This window comes from Panthera onca, chromosome B3, assembly GCF_046562875.1.
Source record: "Panthera onca isolate mPanOnc1 chromosome B3, mPanOnc1 haplotype 2, whole genome shotgun sequence".
Lineage (NCBI taxonomy): Eukaryota > Metazoa > Chordata > Mammalia > Carnivora > Felidae > Panthera > Panthera onca.
Window position 1 is genome coordinate 69,205,006 of NC_138344.1, and position 22,518 is coordinate 69,227,523.

Genomic DNA, 22,518 nt, shown 5'->3' on the forward strand with positions numbered 1-22,518 from the left:
CTTTAGGTGAACACGAGCCCCACTTCTGGTAAAAACACGAGCTCTGGGTGAGCCCTACTTCTCTCTCTCATTCTTTCTTTCTTTCTCTGTCTTTCTCTGTCTTTCTCTCTCTCTCTTTCTCTCTCTCTCTTTCTCTCTCTCTCTTTCTCTCTCTCTCTTTCTCTCTCTCTCTCTTTCTCTCTCTCTCTCTTTCTCTCTCTCTTTCTCTCTCTCTCTCTTTCTCTTTCTTTTTCTCTCTCTTTCTCTCTCTTTCTCTCTCTTCCTCTGTCCCTAACTCACTTGCACCCTCTCTATATAAAAAAAAAAAAAAAAAGAAATCTAGTCAACCCCAAAAATGACCACTAGAGCCTCCAATCAAAGCTCAAAAAAGACCAACCGGGGATTCAGAAACACTTTGCAAATAAGTAGTCTCTATGTTAAAATCAGAATCATCAAGTTGCAAAAATGCTCAAAAGCGTTCTTAGGTTAAACTGGGTGTATGGATGATCATATGATCACAACTTATTCCAGGGCTCCTCCAAGCCCTGGTAGCAATCCCTCATGGTTTTCTCTCAGAATTATGGAGAGAAGCTATCTAAATAAGAAATCCAACAGGTAATATGAAAAATATTAACATTAGTGATGCCTTGTCACGTTTCCTAATATAAAGCAGATGAATTTCATTTACGCATACACAGCATATACAGCTTAACACAAATTATCTTTTTTGCTTGAGCTAATAATTACCAGCTGTCAAGGAAAATTAATTTCCACATTAGAGTTCCTGAGTACCTCTGTCATAATACATGTCAGATAGGTGAAATGAATCCATATTTGTTTTCCAGATTTTTCAGGTTAAATGACACAAGGAGCTAGTAATAAGAATAACGTTCCCCCTGTCATGACCAGATCAAAGGGTGCCAAACTATCCAAGATAATTTTTTTTAAGTAGCCAAAAGGGTGTGTGTGTGCGTGTGTGTGTGTGTGTGTGTGTGTGTCTATCTCTGTGTGTGTGGTTCTTCATTTGTTTGCTTTACTACAAAGTGGCGGCAGGGGGAAATAACTATTCCCAAACTACGAAACAACTCATTTTCCACATAATCTACCAATCGAGCCTGCTGCTGCACAGCCAGCTGTGTGCACACAGCAGACTGAATAGCAACAGTTCAGTGCAAAGAGTAATAATGGGTTTGGGGATCAGACTGATAGAAATTCATATTACAGTTCTGTCATATACTAATTATGTGGCATTAGGCAAGATATCTAAGTTCCTTGAACATAATTTGCCTCATCTGCAAAATTGTTTAAAACCAACCTTGCAAGATTACCTTGAAATTAAAATGTTGTACATAAAGCACCAAATACCCAGCCAGGGGCTCTATAAATAAGAACAACTGTAACACATTTGTTTATGCCTACACCTCATCTACCCCTATGCCCCAAATTAAGACAGTGACTGTTGCTCAACCTAATATAAAAGTTGGCCCCCAATACATTTCACAATGTTGCCTTCTCCATTGCAAATCACTGCAAGATCTCTCCCTCTCCCTTCAACCCATCCCCTCCACACCCAAACCTTACTCTGATAACCCCAAGAATTAGAAATGCTGTGCTCTGCAAAAAAAATCAAACCAAAACAAAACAAAACCAAAAAAAACAAAGGAAAAAAAGAAAAAAGAAGAAAGAAGAAAGAAGAAAGAAAGAAAGAAAGAAAGAAAGAAAGAAAGAAAGAAAACAAAACAAAAACAAAGGAGGAAATCAATGAAAATATTTCTGAGAATAGCTCATTACTAAAATCTGTTCTGGAGCAAAGCAATGACATAGTTAAAATAAATAGCCAAATCTCAGTCCCAATGGTCCAATGCAATTTGACTACTAAACCACTAGCAAATCTTGATCATATGTATTTTTTAAGATTTTACAAATTTTTTCCAGCGCTACATATCCTTAGCCATATCTAGCGCCGCACTAACTACTACTCTAGACTTTGTATTACCAAACTCAAATATCTAAACAAAGATACATTTAGATTACAGAGCTGCTGAGATCAGCAGTAAGAAATAAATGATTACGTCACCCATCAAAATCTCATGATGCTTCTCCCCTTATGAATCATAAAAACACATCTCTCTGGACCAGCACCTGTTTGGACAACACTCCTGCCCTAATGGCTGCCCTAGAATTATCCCAACTTCCAAGAGAGATAAAATAAATAGTTGCTATGTACCAAGGATGCAGGCTCACTAAAACATACCTCCTTCTCCTCTATCAACCCCTATGGGGGTACCTTTTGGATGGCTGCAACACCTGATTGCATGGGACACTGTGACACTGCATAAAAACACAACTTTAAATGAGGCTGTTCTGATCAGTGGATTTTAGACATGTGCATAGAAGTCACTTGGAATGTAGCTAAGCATACACACACACACGCACACACACACACACACACATGTCTTACTTGGTAGCCAACAAATGCTATGAGATAAAGTAAGCATTTTGTAACTGATTTATGAGGCAGAAATTGAAGTCAATTACTGATGTTTTACCTTGTTTCACAAATGTACTACCTTCATTAACCTTATTTAATATAAATGCATCTACTCTTCAAAGAAACGGACAAAAGGGTCAATGACACAGATACAGCAAAACTTATACATTTGCACATACATTTATAGCTCTGCAATAAAACATAAATAAAAAGGGTCAATTATTTGGTCATTATAGCTTTACCTCTTGTCTCACGCAATTCTTGGCCTCATTCTTAGAGAACAGGTTCCCCTGAAGCTTTAAGTAAAAATAAGATATTTTCATAGCCCCAAAGTATCTCCCCTAAGTATTTATTATTTACTTTCATTGTTTTCACTTTATATCTAAAATCTCTTGATACTCCTCCCTCTTGTAGGTGAAGCTTAATTCCTACCCCCTTGAGTATGAGTAGGACCTACTCACTCACTTCTAGTGAGGACAATGGGAAGGAATTTTACGCTGGAGAAACCTGGAGGGTATCATCTTAACCAGGTGATCAAACTTAATACTGTCAGTAATAAGTCATGTCGATGTCATGTGTCCACTGATGTGATCCAACAAGAAAGGCACATCATCCCCAAAATCTGTAACTTCCATCTAACCATAAGAAAACATCAGAAAAACCCAAATTGAGGGATGTTCTACCAAATACCTAACCACTATTCTTAAAATTATCAAGTCCAGAAAAGACTGAGAGACGGTTACAAATTAGTGGAAACTAAGCAGGTAAATAAATGCAGTGTGGTAGCGTAAGTTGAAACAGAAAAAGAACACCAGGAGGGGGAAAAAAAATGGGGTAAGTCAAATAAAGTCTGTAGTATAACAATGTTAATTTCTTATTTTTGATAAATGTACCATGGTTATGTAAGATGTTAACATTAAGGGAAGCTAGGTGAAGGGTATATGGTAACTCTGTACTATCTTTGTCACTTCTGAAAAATCTAAAACGTTTTAGAAAATAAAAAGTTCAAAAAATAAATAATTGGTCCTTAAGTTCACATAGTAGTAAATAAATCCACATGCAAGATATTCTGTAACTGACCACTTTCCTCATTTGTTTAAATAGATTCATGTCAGGGGGCACCTGGGTGACTAAGTCAGTTGAGCATCTGACTTCAGCTTGGGTCATGATCTCATGGTTCATGAGTTCGAGCCCCACATCAGGCTCTGCATTGACAGCGTGGAACCTGCTCTGGATCCTGTCTCCCTCTCTCCCTCTCTCTCTCTGACCCTCCCCTGCGGCCTCTCTATCTCTTAAAAATAAACATAAAAAAAAATAAATAGATTCACATCAGGCTACAAAGTGAGCTGTTGTTCATTGAGGACTATCTTCCCAGGACTTTAGGTCTTAAAAAGGAGACAACTCTAATAGCAAACAAACGGACCACCGATGCACTACATCACACCCCAAAACCACAAAGAATAGCTTATTCATCCATTCTGCAAGCTTTATTAGTTGTGAACCATATGCTATGCCCTGTGCTACCCTCTAAGGATAAAAAGATCTACCTTCAACAGACATACAATCAAGTACGATCGATTTAAGAGCAAGGTGCTCAGAAAAGCCTCCCTGACCTTTCCAAGCTGAACTGGGTGCTCTCCCTTGATTGTCCCACAGCACTCTGTGCCTCCTATGTTGAATTGTTGTAATTGAATATATTGTAATTGTTCATTTCTCTATCTATATCACCTCACAAGTGGTATTCGCCAAGAACTATGCAGGGGCTGAGATTTTATCCTGTCTGAAAGATAAGTTAGCCTATTACTGTTGCATGGATGCTGGCAGAAGACTGGAAACTACTGGATCACAGACCAAGGCCTTGATAACTCTTGGCAAAAGTAGTAGCCAAAGCCCCATGTTTGTTTGCACTGGTTCCTCTTGCCCTCTCCAGCTCAGAGGATGATGTCAAAAAGCCCCTCGTGGAAGTACTGTAATACATGCTATGGATTATGTTACAAGAAAGGAACACCAACCTTGGAGATTCACTGCTCTTAAAGTAACTGGAAGCGAGCCTGATCTTTGATGGGGGCGGGAGGGACATTATCCCAGCTCACATGACTGCTTCCTGCCCCAGGTAGGCAGTGATCAGGGTCCTACATTCCTGGCACGTCCATCAGGCAGGAATGCTCAGGACCTGTGACAGGTTGCCTCTTCCAATAATATTCTTAATGGCAGGGAGTATGTTTTAGGCACTTCTGTACTCTGAGCGCCTGGCATGATATACGACACACCGGAGGGTCTGCTAAATGCAAGCCTGCTAAAATAAGCTGAGTTTGAAGCCAAAGACAACTGCACCATACTGTGACCATATACACAGACAATCTCTTTTCAGTTTCATTCTCTTAACTTCTAGGACAATACTAGAAACTCAAGAAATATTCGGTGAATGAATTATCCCCTAGGATTATTCTATCTCTAAAACTGAAAGTTTCTATAATTCTCTAAAGAGCAGAATGCAAGAAAGCTCAGGTGCATGATTGTCTCTGACAGATGGGACTCATGTAATACTCCCTCCGTGGAGGTAGAAATTCATGATAACAAACTCAGAATTCTATTAATTTTGGTTATTCAAAGTTATTCATGACTGGGGTGCCTGAGTGGCTCAGTTGGTTAAGTGTCCAACTCCTGATCATCGTTCATGAGTTCAAGCCCTGCATCTGGCTGTGCACTGAACGTGAGGAGCCTGCTTGGGATTCTCTCTCTCTCTCTCTCTCTCTCTCTCTCTCTCTCTCTCTTTCTGTCTCTCTCTCTCTCTGCCTCTCCCCTGCTCATGCTCTCTCTCAAAATAAATAAAACTTAAAAAAAATCATTTTTAAGTTATTCATGATCACCTCAAATTTCACTATAAATTTGTATCAAGATTAAACTCTCAGGGCACCCGGGTGGCTCAGTCGGTTAAGCATCTGACTCTTGGTTTTGGCTTAGGTCATGACCTCACGGTTTCATGGGTTTGAGCCCTGTGTCCAGCTCTGTGCTGAGAGCACAGAGCCTGCTTGGGATTCTCTCTCTCCCTCTCTCTCTCTGCCCCTCTCACACTCTGCTATCTCTGTCTCAAACTTAAAAAAATGTTTAAAACAAAGATTAAACTCTATAAACAGAAGGCAGAAAACTATCACCACAGAACTCTAAAAGTAAATTCGAAAACCACATAAATGATCTACTTAGCTAGCAACTCATAGATGAAGAGATGAAGAAAACAATGAAACTTTCTAAAACTTTATGATTTTTAAATATGAAATTTATTGTCAAACTGATTTCCATACAATGCCCAGTGCTCATTCCAACAGGTGCCCTCCTCAATACCCATCACCTACCCTCCCCACCTTCCCACCCCCCCATCAACCCTCAGTTTGTTCTCAGTTTTTAAGAGTCTCTTATGTTTTGGCTCCCTCCCTCTCTAACCTTTTTTTCTCCTCCCCCATGGTCTTCTGTTAAGTTTCTCAGAATCCACAAAAGAGTGAAAACATATGGTATCTGTCTTTCTCTGTATGGCTTATTTCACTTAGCATAACACTCTCCAGGTCCATCCACGTTGCTACAAAAGGCTGTATTTCATTCTTGCTCATAGCCACGTAGTACTCCATTGTGTATATAAACCACAGTTTCTTTATGCATTCATCAGTTGATGGACATTTAGGCTCTTTCCATAATTTGGGTATTGTTGAAAGTACTGCTATAAACATTAGGGTACAAGTGCCCCTATGTATCAGCACTCCTGTATCCCTTGGGTAAATTCCTAGCAGTACTATTGCTGGGTCATAGGGTAGATCTATTTTTAATTTTTTGAGGAACCTCCACACTGTTTTCCAGAGCGGCTGCACCAGTTTGCATTCCCACCAACAGTGCAAGAGGGTTCCCGTTTCTCCACATCCTCGCCAGCATCTAGTCTCCTGATTTGTTCATTTTAGTCACTCTGACAGGCGTGAGGTGGTATCTGAGTGTGGGTTTGATTTGTATTTCCCTGATGAGGAGCGACGTTGAGCATCTTTTCATGTGCACATAGACCAATGGAATAGAATAGAAACCCCAGAGTTAGACCCACAAAAGTATGGCCAACTAATCTTTGACAAAGCAGGAAATAATATCCAATGGAAAAAAAGACCGTCTCTTTAACAAATGGTGTGGGAGAACTGGACAGCAACATGCAGAAGGATCAAACTAGACCACTTTCTGACACCATTCACAAAAATAAACTCAAAATGGATAAATGACCTGAATGAGACAGGAAACCATCAAAATCCTAGAGAAAAAAGCAGGAAAAAACCTCTCTGACCTCAGCCGCAGCAATTTCTTACTTGACACATCCCCAAAGGCAAGGGAATTAAAAGCAAAATGAACTATTGGGACCTCATGAAGATAAAAAACTTCTGCACTGCAAAGGAAATAATCAACAAAACTAAAAGGCAAACAATGGAATTGGAAAAGATATTTGTAAATGACATATTGGACAAAGGGCTAGTATCCAAAATCTATAAAGAGCTCACCAAACTCCACACCCGAAAAACAGATAACCCAGTGAAGAAATGGGCAGAAAACATGAATAGACACTTCTCTAAAGAAGACATCCAGATGACCAACAGGCACATGAAAAGATGTAAAACTTTATGATTTTAAAAGACCAGCAGCGTTATTATTAAAGATGGAATGTTTCCCTTCGTGTACAATACACAGGGATGCAACACTGAAGGGATAATAATGACTGAGAGGCTCTCCATCAAGTTCCTTTTGCAAGTGCCAAGTACACATTTAAGAGTCAGATTTAATTTCCAGGAAGAATGCTCACCACAAATTATGAAAAGCAACATGTTGACATCATCAGCTACTCTTTTGGAAATGTATACCACATTCAGTCATTAAATTAGTAGTACATAATGGTATTTCATGAACATCATTCCATTCTTAGCTGAAAATGCTGAGACTACTACAGTATTCTCATAACAAATCATATGAAGGCGTCCTTTCCTTTCCATTTCGGGCATGACAGTACGCTAGAAATACATGATGAAGGATCCTACAGGCGTATTAATCTTTTGAGTATACCACATTTCCATTAGAAAAGGTACATTTAAAGGCTTTTTTCCATCTAAAATATCTCAAATTAGTTTATCATATTGGCTTTTCTCTTGCTTCAGCAATGTTGGGTGGAATAGACCTGAGGATTTCCCCCACTCCAGCCTCTGATCACCCTCCAATTTCCTCTCTAGCTGTAGCTTCCAGGACCCATCTCTTGGCCCATCCCTTGCTTCCCAGACCAGTTAATACCATTTTTTGTGGTTAGCTCTTTGTCTCCAATCAACTATGAGCCCCCAGAGTCACCAAAATTATTCTACCAAGGTAAGGGCCGCCATTACCTGCCCAGTCTACCAGCACCTATGAGTTTCCTATACCTCTCTCTCTTTGGGCTTCTATCACAACTGCAAGAGTGTGGCCTGGGAAGGCAGGGTCCACTTCTTCCACAAGTTGGCAGGGAGATCCAAGGGCACCAACCATGTCTAGACTACACAAAACCAGAACTGCAGCTGAGTCCTCTTCTAGGACATGCAGAAGCTGACACAAGATGAGTGGGGTCACACCCTGGGTGTCAAGGAAGCAGCCCTAGAGGAAATCCTGAACCAGTTCCTGCCCTCACAGATTCCCATCTCTGTGACTTCCTGGACAGATACTTTCCGGAGGAAGAGGAAACTTATCCAGCAGGACAAATCACCAACCTCCTGAGCCCAGTCCCAGCAGGGTTGGGTGAGGCCTCATTGGAAGGCTTACCTTCAACAGGACTAGGAACCCCAAAGGGCAGTACCCTCAAGGCCCAGAGGCAGCTCCCAAGCCTCCAGACTTCTGCCTGGGTCTCTGCTTCCAACCCAAAGGCAGTTTCTTAACCAACCGCAAACTTTCTCCCAAGCTACAGACCATGTGTAAATAAAACTTCCTTTTGCAGAAAAAAAATATAGAAGAAAAGTATGTCTTAGATAATAATATATTTGTAGATTTTAATGGATAGTATCAAGTGGGACAAATATCAACTTTGAAGCCAGGTATACTTACATTGATTCCTTATTCTGTTTATTAGATACGCACATACGTGAATTTTGTACAAATTATTTACCGTTGGTTTTAAGACTTTGTTTCAACATGTATCAAGATAATGAAATCTACCCTGTGGTTACAGTCACAAGTCAATGACATAGAAAAAAGGACACATGACACACCTTATACAGAGCCTACATATGGTAGGTATTCAGGCAGTGGTAGCTCTTACTGCCGTCAGCTTGTCAGCTTCAGGCCCATCTGCTGTCACAGAGTCACTAACGGCCACAGGACTCCATTCACACACACATCACTTGCCCATCTGTTTTAAGCCTAACCCTTCTGAGAACACTAGATGTGCTAACTTAACACATTGGGGTAAAATGCTATAGAACTACTGAGAAATTACAAGAAGCCCAGAGAACAGAATTATAAGGTTGAAAAAGCCTTGAGAAATCACCTTGCCCATCCCTATGCAGCAGTAAGGAATATTGCTGAACTCATTCTAGTTAAAGGAGACCAAATCTATTTTGAAAGATTTCCAATCAAGATGATCCCCAACTCTCCCTTAGATGCCCAGTTAACATCTCATGTACTAAATGCACAGCAATATCTTATCTAAATCTTCAGCATTTTAGTTAAGCACATTTGTTTTCTTCCATTGTCTTGGGTATGGAACACATATGACATAATTATTAAATCATTTCTCAGACTTCTTTTCCTTAGTATCATGAACCTTTCATCACAGGTCCTGCTTTTCCCATTTTTAATCATCTTTCAACTTCCCTGCGTCACCTCTATAGTTGCAGAAACTGAAATAGGTCAACACATATTACAAAGAAACTAAGAAAAAATGAGCTAATTATCATTGTGTGCTATATTCTAGTTATATATATCAATACAATGTTTGGATATTTTAATGACAGCCCCAGTTAAAGGCCTGATTTCAGGGGCACCTGGGTGGCTCAGTCAGTTAAATGTCCTACTTTTGATTTTGGCTCAGGTCATGATCTCATGGTTTGTGGGTTTGAGCCCCATGTCAGGCTCTGCACTGACAATGTGCAGCCTGCTGGGGATTCTCTCTCTCTCTCTCTCTCTCTCTCTCTCTCTCTCTCTCTCTGCCCCTCCCCCTCCCGCACTCTCTCTCCATCACACTTACCTAGCATATTCTACCCCAACAGTTTGCTTTCCTTGCCTATACAATAATGATTGACTTTTGTGTAGCACTCTAATTTTTCCAGTAATTCTCCATGATCCTCAGAAGCACCCTGTACTAAAGCAAGGCAGGTATTATTTCTAGTTCGCAGCTTTAAAAAAGACCTTCCGGGAGTTTCACTCCTCCAAGAGCACGTACTTAGTAATGACAACCAGAATCAAGACTGGGATCAGCTGACATCCGTCAGTCAAGGGTGGTTTCCACTCTACTGCCTGAATACAGTCACTACACTTCACTTACACTTACCGGAATAGATGACTTTACTATCACAATCTTAAGGATTATTAATCTTAATTCTAAATTCATAGCCTCTGAATTCATGTGTTTCATGCTTTTTAGATTACAAGGAGTTCTCCACGGACCTTCATTCAAGGCTTTGCCAAAATAACTTTTATTCTCTTTTTTTATTAGTATTATAGGGGCCTTTATTATAAGGCTTGGACTTTCCCCATTCTGCCTTTCAGTATTCTTTACACAAAGAATTGCATTAATAATCAGGCTTAATCTTATTGACATGACAAAACCTTACATATCAGCTTTATGTCAAATTTCACCATTAATTAATATAAATATATTAATTATTACTATCGTATCAATTATAGTTAGGAGAATGAGGAGGGTATTCTCTCTAGAGCCAGTAAAGAGAACTTACCAATTTCCACTTAAATAGGACATTGATCATGAGCATTTATTTGCTCTGCTTCTCAAAACCTCCCTTTCAATGATGATATTTCATGGGGCGCCAGGGTGACTCAGTCAATGGAGCATCTGACTCTTGATTTCAGCTTGGGTCATGATCACAGGGTCATGAGATCAAGCCCTATATCAGGTTCCACGCTGAGCATGGAGCCTGCTTGAGATATTCTCTCTCTCTCCCCCCGCCCCAAACTGTCCCTCTCCCATGCTCTCTAAAAGAAAAAAGAAAAAAGAAAAAAGAAAAATAAATGGTATTTCTCTTTTTAAAGTAAGTATGACTCCATGAGAATAAACAGAGAGGAGACAGCAGCAGTTGAGAGGAATATAGTAGATGCTATCAGAACGTGGCATGCAAATTCGATGTCGCAGCTAGTTAGACACTGAACAACAAGAACTGTATCTGGAATACAAGTCACATTCAAAAAAATTCACTAATATTCTTTCATTAAGATATTTCTAGTAAGGGGGTGCCTGGGCAGCTCAGTCAGTTAAGCGTGGGACTCTTGACTTCAGCTCAGGTCATGATCTCACGGCTTCATGGGTTCGAGCCCCACATCAGGCTCTGCGCTGATGGGACAGGGCCTGCTTGGGACTCACTCTCTCTCTCTCTCTCTCTCTCTCTCTCTCTCTGCCCCTCCCCCACTTGCGCTATCTCCATCTCTCTCAAAATAAATAAACTTTAAAAAAAGATATTTCCAGGGGCGCCTGGGTGGCTCAGTTGGTTGAGTGACCAACTTTGGCTCAGGTCATGATCTCACAGTTTGTGAGTTCAAGCCCCACGTCAGGCTCCATGCTGACAGCTTGGAGTCTGGAGCCTGCTTCAAATTCTGTGTCTCTCCCTCTCTCTGCCCCTTCCCTGCTCATGCTCTGTGTGTCTCTCTCTCAATAATAAGTAAACGTTAAAAAAAATTTTTTTAAATAAAAAAAGATATTTCCAGTAAAAATAATCTAAATTATCTAATATGCTAAACATTCAGTTCTTAAAAATGAACTGGAGACCCTATCATGACTGCTGGTGATCCTATGGCCCAGCTTAGTGGGACAAGGACCAGAAAGACAGCTCCAAGTGCCAAAAATGGTGATTGTGACAAAATGGCTACTCTGGGACCAAAATCTGTCATCAAATCAAGTACTATTGTAGTGACTTTAATTTTCCATGAGACAAGTTTTTGAAGGGGACAGATCACACTGGATGAAAGGCAGATCCCCCTGGAGATACTAAAATCCGATAGGTAGAAGCGCCTAACAACAGATTTTAATATAATGGAAGCACTGAGCAAACCCAACACAAAACTTGAGGAAATAAAGATAAAGCCAACATCAGAAGCTCCCCACACAAACCTCTCTCTGATGAGTACAAAACATCTCTCCAATGACCAATGAGTATTAAAAATGATGTAAAAACAGATCCATGTATATGAAAGCCTTTCCAGCTGATGCAATCCTTAGTGACATAAAGGATTAGAAGATAAAGGTCAAGCACAAAATATTCAAACGAAAACAACATTACACAAAGCATGGAACGATCAATATTTGCAGGGCCTGATTGTATTGAATTTGCCCAAGTTTATAGAGACACTGGTTAAAAGCATAAAGACCTTCTAATACTTTTCAAGGAGTATTATTTTACAAACAAGAAAAAAAAAAAAAGATTAAAATGAGGTGTAAGCTAAATTCAGATGCCAAACAAGAACGAGAAGAAAACCAGAAGTGCTCCAGGTGCTGACATGAATCCTCTGGAAAAACTGAATGCTGAAACTTTGGGATGACTTAGATGATCAGACCCGTTGGAAAGATCCACACTTCTTTTTCTCAAATCGTGGGGAAATGAAATGGATAGACTTCATAATGCTATTTAAAGAAAAGGCTAAGCAGCACTAGATAAAGCCAAAGAAGCCTTAATTTACAATTAAGGAACAGAGAAGAGAGGTGGGAGGTACTAGGAGAGGCAGGGGGGAAAAACAGCACTGAAAAAAATCATGGAGGATCAACAAGAATCCCTAAACAAATGAACTTGAAAAGGTCACAGATTTAAAGGAAGGGGGAGAGGAATTAAAGCTGTCCAGGAAAAGTACAGTTTCACGGCTAGAAAGTGAACATGGATGGTGATGAGGAACATGATCAAATGGATGCAGCTGGACCAGTAAAAGCAGACAAAGGAGAATCGGCATGGAAACAACGACAGCAAAAACACAAAATGGTGCAGAGACCAGGAATTTAGCCAACAAACTTCTAGGTATTCAAGCTGCTTTTATCTCTGGAGGCTTGAAAAAAAGAAAATCAAATTAAGCCCATTTCCTCGTCTGGCTACGAGAAAGGAAAGATTTATTTATTTTGTGTGTGTGTGGTTTAACCTCTTTTTGTTGTTGTTACCCAAATGAAGGTTGTTTTTTTTTAATGCATACATAGTTCTGTTTCTGTTATTTCAAATGATTCAAATACTAAAGGGAAGGTTCTTCCACTACACTGTTTTGTAACAAGAATAGATTAGTAAAAACTGACAAAATGCACACCCATGGGAAAAGAGAAAAAAAATGAACTGAGTCAATGGGGACAAATGCAGCTGTCCGGCTGCTTCGTGGGCTGCTAGAGCGATAGGCTTTCTTTTCCCGTTCAGTCTACTTGCTGGCAAAAGGATACCAAGGGTGGGGAGGAAAATCAAATATCATTATAATTAAAATCTCCCCCCCAATCAATTTTTCATAAAATGTCATTGAAGAAAGATCTACAATAGCTTTAAATGAAAATATGCATGGGCAACTATACTGACCCAACTGTAGTCTAATCATTTCATTTTTTTTCTATTTGCTCCACTGAAAATAAACAGAGCTTATAGACTTGCACAGAAACATGTGGGGGGAAAAAAAAAAAAAAACCTTTTCTCTTCAATATTGCCCCAGTGCACTCTTGCTCACACTGTACACATTTTTCTAACTAGTTATCTGTGACTTCTTGAAAGGAGTAGATAAAGCATATGGCATGAATTCAATGACTCACCACTTGGGGAAAAAAAATAAAGGTAGGGGGTGGAAAACTTCCTTAAAGATCTAACATTCTTATGCCTGAATATAACTGAGAGTATGGTACCATTCTCCAAGCTTGTGAAACATAACTTAGAACTGCAAGAACATTGTTCAAAAAGAAAAGCTGTAGGCGCGATCGTCTGTTTCAGAGGCTTACAGAAAGACTCCTAAAAAGATGTCTGAAGACTCCCAATCCTACCAGAAAGAGTGTGACCTCAAACAAACTAGTGGCCTCTCCCCATTTCCTCAGCAAAACAAGATGCCATGACCTTCAGCCAGAGACTGAAACAAAGCAGGCGGCACCTGTGTGTTGAAGACCTCAGGATGCCAAAAAGGAATGCCTCTCCCAAAATGTTCCCCATGGTCTGTGGTGGTAACTGAAATCCTCTCATTAGAAATCCATTTTTAGACTTTTTTTTTTCCTTGTGTAGAGAGACACATAAAAGAATGGGTAAGATTTAAAGAATAATTATTCAGGGTGCCTGGGTGGCTCAGTCGGGTGACCATCTGACTTTTGATTTTGGCTCAGGTCATGATTTCAGGGTTTGTGAGACTGAGCCCTGTGTGGGGCTCTGTGCTGGCAGCACAGAGACTGCTTGGGATTCTCTTTCCCCCTCTAAAAATGAATAAATTAATGAAGAAGGAAGAGGAGGAGGAGAAGGATGATGATGATGATGATGATGATGATGATGATTATTATTATTATTATTATCCAATGAATATAAGTAAACATTATTCAGGTCAAAAAATAGATCAGCATCAACATCAGGAAGTCCCCCCAACCCCGACACCTGCTGCATGCCCCTACCCAATCATTACCCCTCACCCCTCTACTAGAGGGGAACACGATCCTGATTTGTACCATAACCATTTCCTTGGTTTCCATTTTACCATTCAAATACGCATCCCTAAATAACAGCTTGCTTTTTTCTTGCGTGTGAACTTTATGTAAGTAGAATCGTACGGAGGTATTTTGTGGCTATGTAGTGTTCCTTTTACTTCACAGTATGTTTGAGCGGCTCATCCACTGACTTATGTATTCATTCCACCATTAGTAGACAGTTGAGTTGCTTTCCTGTGGCTCTTCTGACCAGCACTGCTAGGAATGCGCACACACGTCTCCCGGTGTGTGCATCGGCGCCATAGCTTCTCGAGAGTGCCTTCCCAGGGTACAAGTGCCAGATCTTCAACTTTACAGAAAAACGACAAACCACCTTCCTAAATGAATATACCAACATGCACACACACCAACTGTGTGTGCAGTAGAAATTCACTCTTGGGATTTAATTACTGGTCCTCAAAGATTCACTGTTGAGACGTAAATCCTACTGGGTGAGTAACAACACATTAAGCTAGAGGTACTCTTAGCAAAAGGTCCGTCTCAAAATGGCATTTGAGAATTGGACCAGAGGTGTATGCACCACACAGCTGGTTCTAGAATAAAAAAGAATGCATAAAGAACAGTTCAAAGTTCAGAGAAATGAAGTCTGTCATCTGTCGCAGGGACAACAAGGGCCATCCTTCAGGGCATGTGGCAGACACAGATATGCAGGAGAAAAACAAATGAGTAACTATAGGTGGCAAACTGGAGGAAAAGGGGGAAATTTTATTTTAGGACTTAACCTGAAACCTAAAATCACCAACTTTTAAATGCTCAGAGGCGGGGCGCCTGGGTGGCTCAGTCGGTTAAGTGTCTGACTTCAGCTCAGGTCACGATCTCGCGGTCCGTGAGTTCGAGCCCCGCGTCAGGCTCTGTGCCGACCGCTCAGAGCCTGGAGCCTGTCTCAGATTCTGTGTCTCCCTCTCTCTCTGCCCCTCCCCCGTTCATGCTCTGTCTCTCTCTGTCTCAAAAATTAAATAAAAACGTTAAAAAAAAATAAAATGCATTTAAATGCTCAGAGGCTAAGACCACCACCATTGGTTACTCAACAAGTAGACTCAATAATCAGCTCTATCACACCCAAAACCTTTTAATTTCTCAGAAAAAGGATCTTCAAATTCTATTGGCAACCACTGCCATTATGTGTAACATTCAAGGAAAACAAGAAATTAGACTTTGACTTTACTGAAGGTAGTTAATTAAGCTTCTATGGACAAAAAATTCTGATACATACTAATTCTAGGCACACGGTTACTCATTGAGCAGAACTAAAACCAGCAGCCAGTTTGGGATAAGATGTTGACAGCATCAAATTAGGCACTGTTCCATCTAACTATTCTTGCACGGGATACTAAGAGAAATAGTATTCCTAATGTTAGACAGAACCATGATACACTAGGATTCAAATCCACATCTGTTCAACTTAGGGGTCTGTGCTCCTTATATTAAACAACACTGACAAAGGAAAGACTGTAACATCATCAACTGAACTTAAATGTCCAATATTAAGATAATCAAATTTTCAAAGTTGGTAAGTTATTTCTAATTTGGGTTACTTTGGTAGTTAGTAAAGAAATTATATACTAAATATATCTTTAATATATATATTTAGTATATATATATATATTTAGTATGTATGTATTTAGTATATATATATTTAGTATATATATATTTATATTTTTTTATATATTTTATATATATTTATATATATATTATGATCACAGAATATACTCCATTTCTCAAAAGTAAACTAATATAGCCCTACTCCTACAATGAAGAAAGCATGGCAGCTCTTCTCAGGCTTATGACATGGTGAAAAGAAAATGATCCATCAGCAGCACAGTGGGGAAAAGCTAGAAGCACATGTCAGAAGATGGGACAATTGTGATCTCCCGAGAAACCAATCACACATAAACAAGCTACTTGGAAAGAAATCAGTAAGCAAAAACAGACTGCAAGAAAAATACATAGGAGAGCCAAATCATGCCAGGCTTTAAGTTATAAATAAAATGCTAACATAAACAGTCAAAATCATAAGCCACTGGGCATAGCCGCCGGGTTAGACTAGAACTGTGAAACGCCTTCCGACATTCAGGCAGTATCTTTCACTTGCCAGATACTGTCCTAGTAACCGAGTATACTTTTAATTCAATTAAAACCAGGTAGTCCACACTGCACTACTTCCATTCCACCCCCTCCACCCGTCCTTTAGCAGAACAGCTAACACAAATTAAAACTAAGCAGCCCACCTTTTACCTTTCTCTCACCTTGAAGAAAGGTGCTTATAAACCTGCAAGGGGCCAAAATGCAGGTGACAAGAGGGCAGTACTCATCTGACTGGCAAAAAGAGGAGTCACTGGCCCCTAAACAGTCAATGAGTTGGATGCCGTCAGCAAACCTCTCCTGAGAGGGTGACACTGTGGGGAGCGTACAACAGAAGGACACCAGTCTGAACCTCGCTCTGCTGACCCACACTCACCCTACTCTCTCCACGTGTAATTTTTTTCTGCTCAAAAAGGTTTATTCTATTAAGCTCAAAGAGAATTCATCACTTTATGATTCCTAGTCTGGCATGGGCATTCAAGAATATAGGCAAGATGAGAAAAAAGAAAGGTGGAACTCAACAGCAACGTAAAAGTTGGAGGCAAGAGGGAATTCAAAGCAAATTGTCTGAAAATATTATTTTCATTTTATTTCTCTGCTTCTCAATTCTTTATATTTTTTTAACCTGGCAATATTATGCTGTTTGTTGTTGTCGAGGTCATTGTAGACTCACATACAAATTTAAGAAATAATACAGAGAGGGGCGCCTGGGTGGCTCAGTCAGTTGAGCGTCCGACTTCAGCTCAGGTCATGATCTCGCAGCCTGTGAGTTTGAGCCCTGCGTCGGGCTCTGTGCTGCCAGCTCGGAGCCTGGAGCCTGCTTCAGATTCTGTGTCTCCCTCTCTCTCTGCCCCTTTCCCACTCATGCTCTGTCTCTCTCTGTCTCTCAAAAATGAATAAAGTTAAAAAAAAAATTTTTTTTTAAAGAAACACACAGAGATCTCCCATGTACTTGGCCCAGTTTCCCCCAAAGATAACAGTTTGCGAAACTGTATTATAATATCACAACCGGAAATACGGACATACTGACATTGATATAAGCACCAATCCTCTTCAGATTTCCTCAGTTTTATTTGTAGTCACTCATGTGCATGTGTATTAAGTTCTAAACAATGTTACCATTTGTGTAGGTTTGTCTACCTACTACCACAAGACAAAAGATTATACCAGCACTATAAAGAACCTTCACGTTGCCGTTTTATAACCGCATCCACTTCCCACCCTCCCATCCCAAACCCCTGAAAACCACTAATCCATCCTCCTTTCTTTCGTCCTTCCGATTCTCACGCCACACTCTAGTAGAGAGCAGCCATCTCTCCAGCCAGCTCTGTTGCATCACTCTCTGTAACTACTCTCCTACTCCACCTTCACACTGCTGCACATCGCTCAGGGTAGAGTCAATCTTAAAACAACAGCTGGGCATAGAAGGAATGAGCATTTCACCTTATTGATAGAGAAGACTGTCCAAAAACAAAACAGAAAAGTTTTCGTGTTCAGGTACACAGGACTCTAATACGTGCATATCCACGAATATGCATATTCCTGGCTATAAAAGGGAAAAGAACACATACTCTAGAAGCTTGGTAAAGCTTTGTATAAACATAAGCATTGATTCCTCTGATATCAAAGAAAACACTTCTGTTTTCGGACTACCCAACTTAGAGGGGCATGGTTCAGCATTTTCATTTCTATAAAGCCTTTTATCCATTTCAACCAGGCCTTAAGTCCTTCTACATCAGTACATGGAATCCCTGGCTTCCACTTAATGAAACATCTTTTTTCCTTGCAAACCATTAGACACACTGTCCTTTACTTGAATTTAAAACCCAAAGGACAAAAGGATGAATTGCTAGTTACTAAAATGCAGCTTTATGGGGCGCCTGGGCGGCTCAGTCGGTTGAGCATCCAACTTCTGCTCAGGTCATGATCTCGCAGTTCATGAGTTCGAGCCCTGCGTTGGGCTCTGTGCTGACAGCTCAGAGCCTGGAGCCTGCTTCAGATTCTGTGTCTCCCTCTCTCTCTGCCCCTGACCCATTCGCGTTCTGTCTCTGTCTCTCTCAAAAATAAATAAACAATAAAAAAAAATTTTTAATGCAGCTTTAAAGGGAACATAAATAAGAGGTTTATGCAACTTTCAGAGCACTAAACCATAGGCAAGCAACCGGAATTCATACCTGCAGAGCTGAGGAGGACACTGAAGTCCGTCCCCCGTTGTGATTCTCCACTTTCATTATTGACCTCTTTTTCAATATCTTGATATCGATCCCAGTTAGAGACTATCTTTCTTTTAGAATAATTTCCCTGTTCCTCATTCTCTTCTCCAAAGGTCTCTGCATCACTGTCATCTTCAACCTGCAATCATTACAAACAAATCAATACACAGGCAGTGGAAATTTCAACCATAACAGCCTTAGCAGTAAAGTTAAACAAAACAAAAAATAGTATACAAGTATCATGACAAAGAGCATTTTATAGATCAAGCTGAGGATACAAAATTATATTTCAAAAGGACCCCAATGTACCACAGTCCTGAATTCATTTTCAGGGTAAATTTTTCCTTTCACTTTGCAAAGGAAATCTGGCAAGTTCCTGTCTAAAAATTTGTGTAACTGATAGGGCTAATGCCTACTACCCCAATGTATCCTTTCCCATTAGTTGTTTCATCTTATTGAAACAATCAAGGCTATACAGGTCTTTTTTTTTTTTTTTTTAGGCTTATTTTTATTTATTTTGAGAGAGGTATTTATTTTGGGAGGGCAGACAGAGAGGGGGAGAGTCCCAAGCAGGTTCCACACTGTCAGCACAGAGCCCAGTGAGTGGCTCGAACTCACAAACCATGAAATGACCTGAGCTGAAATCAAGAGCCAGATGCTCAACGGACTGAGCCACCCAGGCACCCCAAGGCTATATGAGTCTTAAACTTAGAGGACTTTAGGATAGAAATCAACCATTTCCACTTACAGATTTTACAAACACAGTAAATAAGTTTTGTAAGTTTTAAATGGGACCTCTGCTCAGGTGCATTCAAGAGTACAACTTCCAGTCTTGAGTATTAAAAAAAGAGCATGCAGAAAAATACAGAAGTTGAGGAATTATAAAAGATGAAGGGCCTAGTTTCTTCAACAAATAATTTTCAAGGGAAAAAATGCTGGGGGAGGAGGGAGATACCTACAGATTGAAAGAGCTTAATGGACACATAACCATTTGTAATGTCAGAAACTTATTTTTTCTAAAGACACGAAGCTTTTACTATTCTTTAAGTGAATTTACTTATTTTGAGAGACAGAGAGACAGAGAATCCCAAGCAGGCTCCACACTGTCAGTGCAGAGTCTGATGCAGGGTTCGAACCCACAAACTGTGAGATTATGACCTGAGCTGAAATCCAGAGTCAGACACTTAACCAATTGAGCCACGGAGGCTCCCAGGAGCTTATTTGAAGTCAGATTCTAACAATATAACTATAGATAAAAATCACTTATGAGACAGAGAAATGTGAATGACTGGATATTTGATTATATTGAAGGAATACAATTTTTTCATATATTTATTGTTTGCAGTGATACCATACCATGTTTTTTTTTAATGTTCTTATTTTTTAGGAAAAAACATTGACTATTTATAGATGAAAAGACAAGAATGTGGGATTTCCTTCAAAATAATGGGTGGAGGGGCACCTGGGTGGCTCAGTCGGTTGAGCATCCGACTTTGGCTCAGGTCATGATCTCATGGTTTGTGAGTTCAAGACCCACGTCAGGCTCTGTGCTGTCGGCTCGGAGCCTGGACCCTGCTTCAATTCTGTGTCTCCCTCTCTCTCTGCCCCTTCCCCGCTCATGACCTGTCCCTCTCTCTCAAAAATGGATAAACGTTTTTAAAAAATTTAAAAAAATAATAATGGGTGGAGAGGAATGGTGGGTACAGAGGAAATAAACTGGGCACAATTGATAATTATATAATCCTATCTACTTTTGTATGTATTTGAAATTGTCCTATTATAATAAAAAATTAAACTTTAAACAAGAAAGATGCATGTAGAATCTAAAGTCAAGGTTCAAAGAAGCATCCCAAAGATTATAAAATCCTCATCAAGAAAAACCTTGTGAAATATATTATAACAATCTACCTGTAGATAGCTTTCGTTAACACAAAAATGAGGCATGTGCACTGCAGAAAAGTAAGAGGAGAGACAAGCAAAGAGATAAATAAAAACCCCACATTCCTATCACTGGAGAGTAGGAGTTCCACTATTAACACCTTAGAAAGACATCTAGAAGTATATGCACTATTTATATATACATTTTTTTGTAACAAGAATTTTTTCATCAAAATTCTGTATCCCTCCATCTCAGAAAATATCATTTCATATAACATCCAGACTATTTCCAAATATGTCTGACTCCAAAAATTTGCTTTAGAGCTGGTTTTGTCCAAGCTGGTATCCTACTCAAGATCATGCCCTGTATCTCACTGTCCCTTAAATCCCTTTGATTCTAGTTCCATCTCTATCTTTAAGACATTGATTTATTGAAGAGACCAGTACACGTAGGGTGCAGAAGGACCCATCCTTTGTTCGGCTGCTTCCTTGCGGTATGGTTTATGGAAATAATGGATTAAAAAAAAAAAGCCCTAAAAATCTGAATAGCCCAATGGGGTCAAGTTAAATATTTTTTAGTTAAAATACAGCATAGATGGTGCTCTGAACCTTATGTTACACCACATGAAAGGACAGGTGACAAATGTCTGACCCAACATAAGTAATGCTAAGATTACCCAACGAGTTTGGACGAAGTCTGATCCACCCACTGTACACATAGGTTTTCCCCCCTTCCATCTAGGAACTCGACTGCGTGGTATTATTTTGTCCACTACAAATTTCTAATTCCCCAAACAGATTTAACGCTAGTCAGTAATTCTCACCTGGATCAAATTTAGTAAGCTTTCATGCAAGGATACAGTATTGACCTTTCAAGATTACTCACAGCCCTCAAATATCATCAGAAGCCTCCTTGATGGCACAAAGAGATGGCAAACTACATCATAATCTAGGGATTGCAAAGATGCCCTGAAACCTCCAGAACCTGCCATTCCTGAGAAATTCTCAGAACTAAAAGATGGTAGCAGATTCAAGGTATGTGCTTGAGTAAGATCTCCTGTTTAGATAGTAAATACCAGGAAGGTTCTAAAGAAAACAGCTTCATAACTGATGAGAACTGGGGAGGACTGAACTAGAGCTGAAAATACTAGCAGGGTTTAATCTGGGAAAATCCAATTTTCCTTTGTTGGTCCACTGGGTACACAGAGTTCAGAAAGACTTATCCAGTTAGCACAAAACTTGTGAACATCGCCCTAATACATGGCAAAAATGTAAGCCTGGGCAGAGTAATTAGCTTGATGCTAAAGAGGATGATGATCTGAAACACCTGAGGAACTACTAACAGTGACATAAGCCCTGAAACGGGAGGCAGGGGACCTAGGAAAAATGAACGGCCCTGCCCTCACCATCATTTAGTATTTACAACGTGTGTATAATAGGCTGGGGCCTCCAACAGCTAAATGACTCACCAATCCCCAACTTCCAAGAATCACTGAATAATGATCTCATTACCCCCCGACCCAACTGCAGAGATGAGAAGAGGTGTCATTAGCCTCCATCACAAGAGGGTAGTAAAGAGTAATAAAGCTTAGAAGACATCTGATGTAACTTAGAGAAAGGTGTACCTTCAAAACTCCCATAGATTTTATGTTTGGTTCATTTTGCAACAATCTGGGCCAAAACATGCAAAATCTCAAGACAGAAGAAACAGAACAAACAGGAAAATACTGATGAAAGCGATGTGAAAACTATAAAGCCATCATTATTATGTTAACAACATCATTACAAAATTAGTAAGCTAATTTTGTATACTGAAATATAAGATCCTGATGAAAAAGATTAAAGAAGACACAAATGGAAAGATACACTATATCACAGATTAAAAGACTGTTGTTAAAAATATCCATACTACCAAAAGCAATCTACAGATTCAATTCAATCCCTATCAAAATTCCAATGACATTTTCCACAGAAATAAA

General features: G+C 39.8%; 1 protein-coding gene and 1 pseudogene across 1 annotated transcript in view; one reads left to right on the plus strand and one right to left on the minus strand.

Annotated features, from left to right (window-relative positions):
- AVEN (apoptosis and caspase activation inhibitor) overlaps nt 1-22,518 on the minus strand; it is a 197,630-nt gene that overhangs the window by 126,026 nt on the left and 49,086 nt on the right. Inside the window, exon 3 of the mRNA XM_060619687.2 lies at nt 18,623-18,800. Coding sequence (XP_060475670.2) covers nt 18,623-18,800 — 178 coding nt within the window. The remainder of the gene's footprint in view (nt 1-18,622; nt 18,801-22,518) is intronic.
- On the plus strand, nt 11,448-12,663 carry LOC144616492 (lupus La protein homolog pseudogene; annotated as a pseudogene).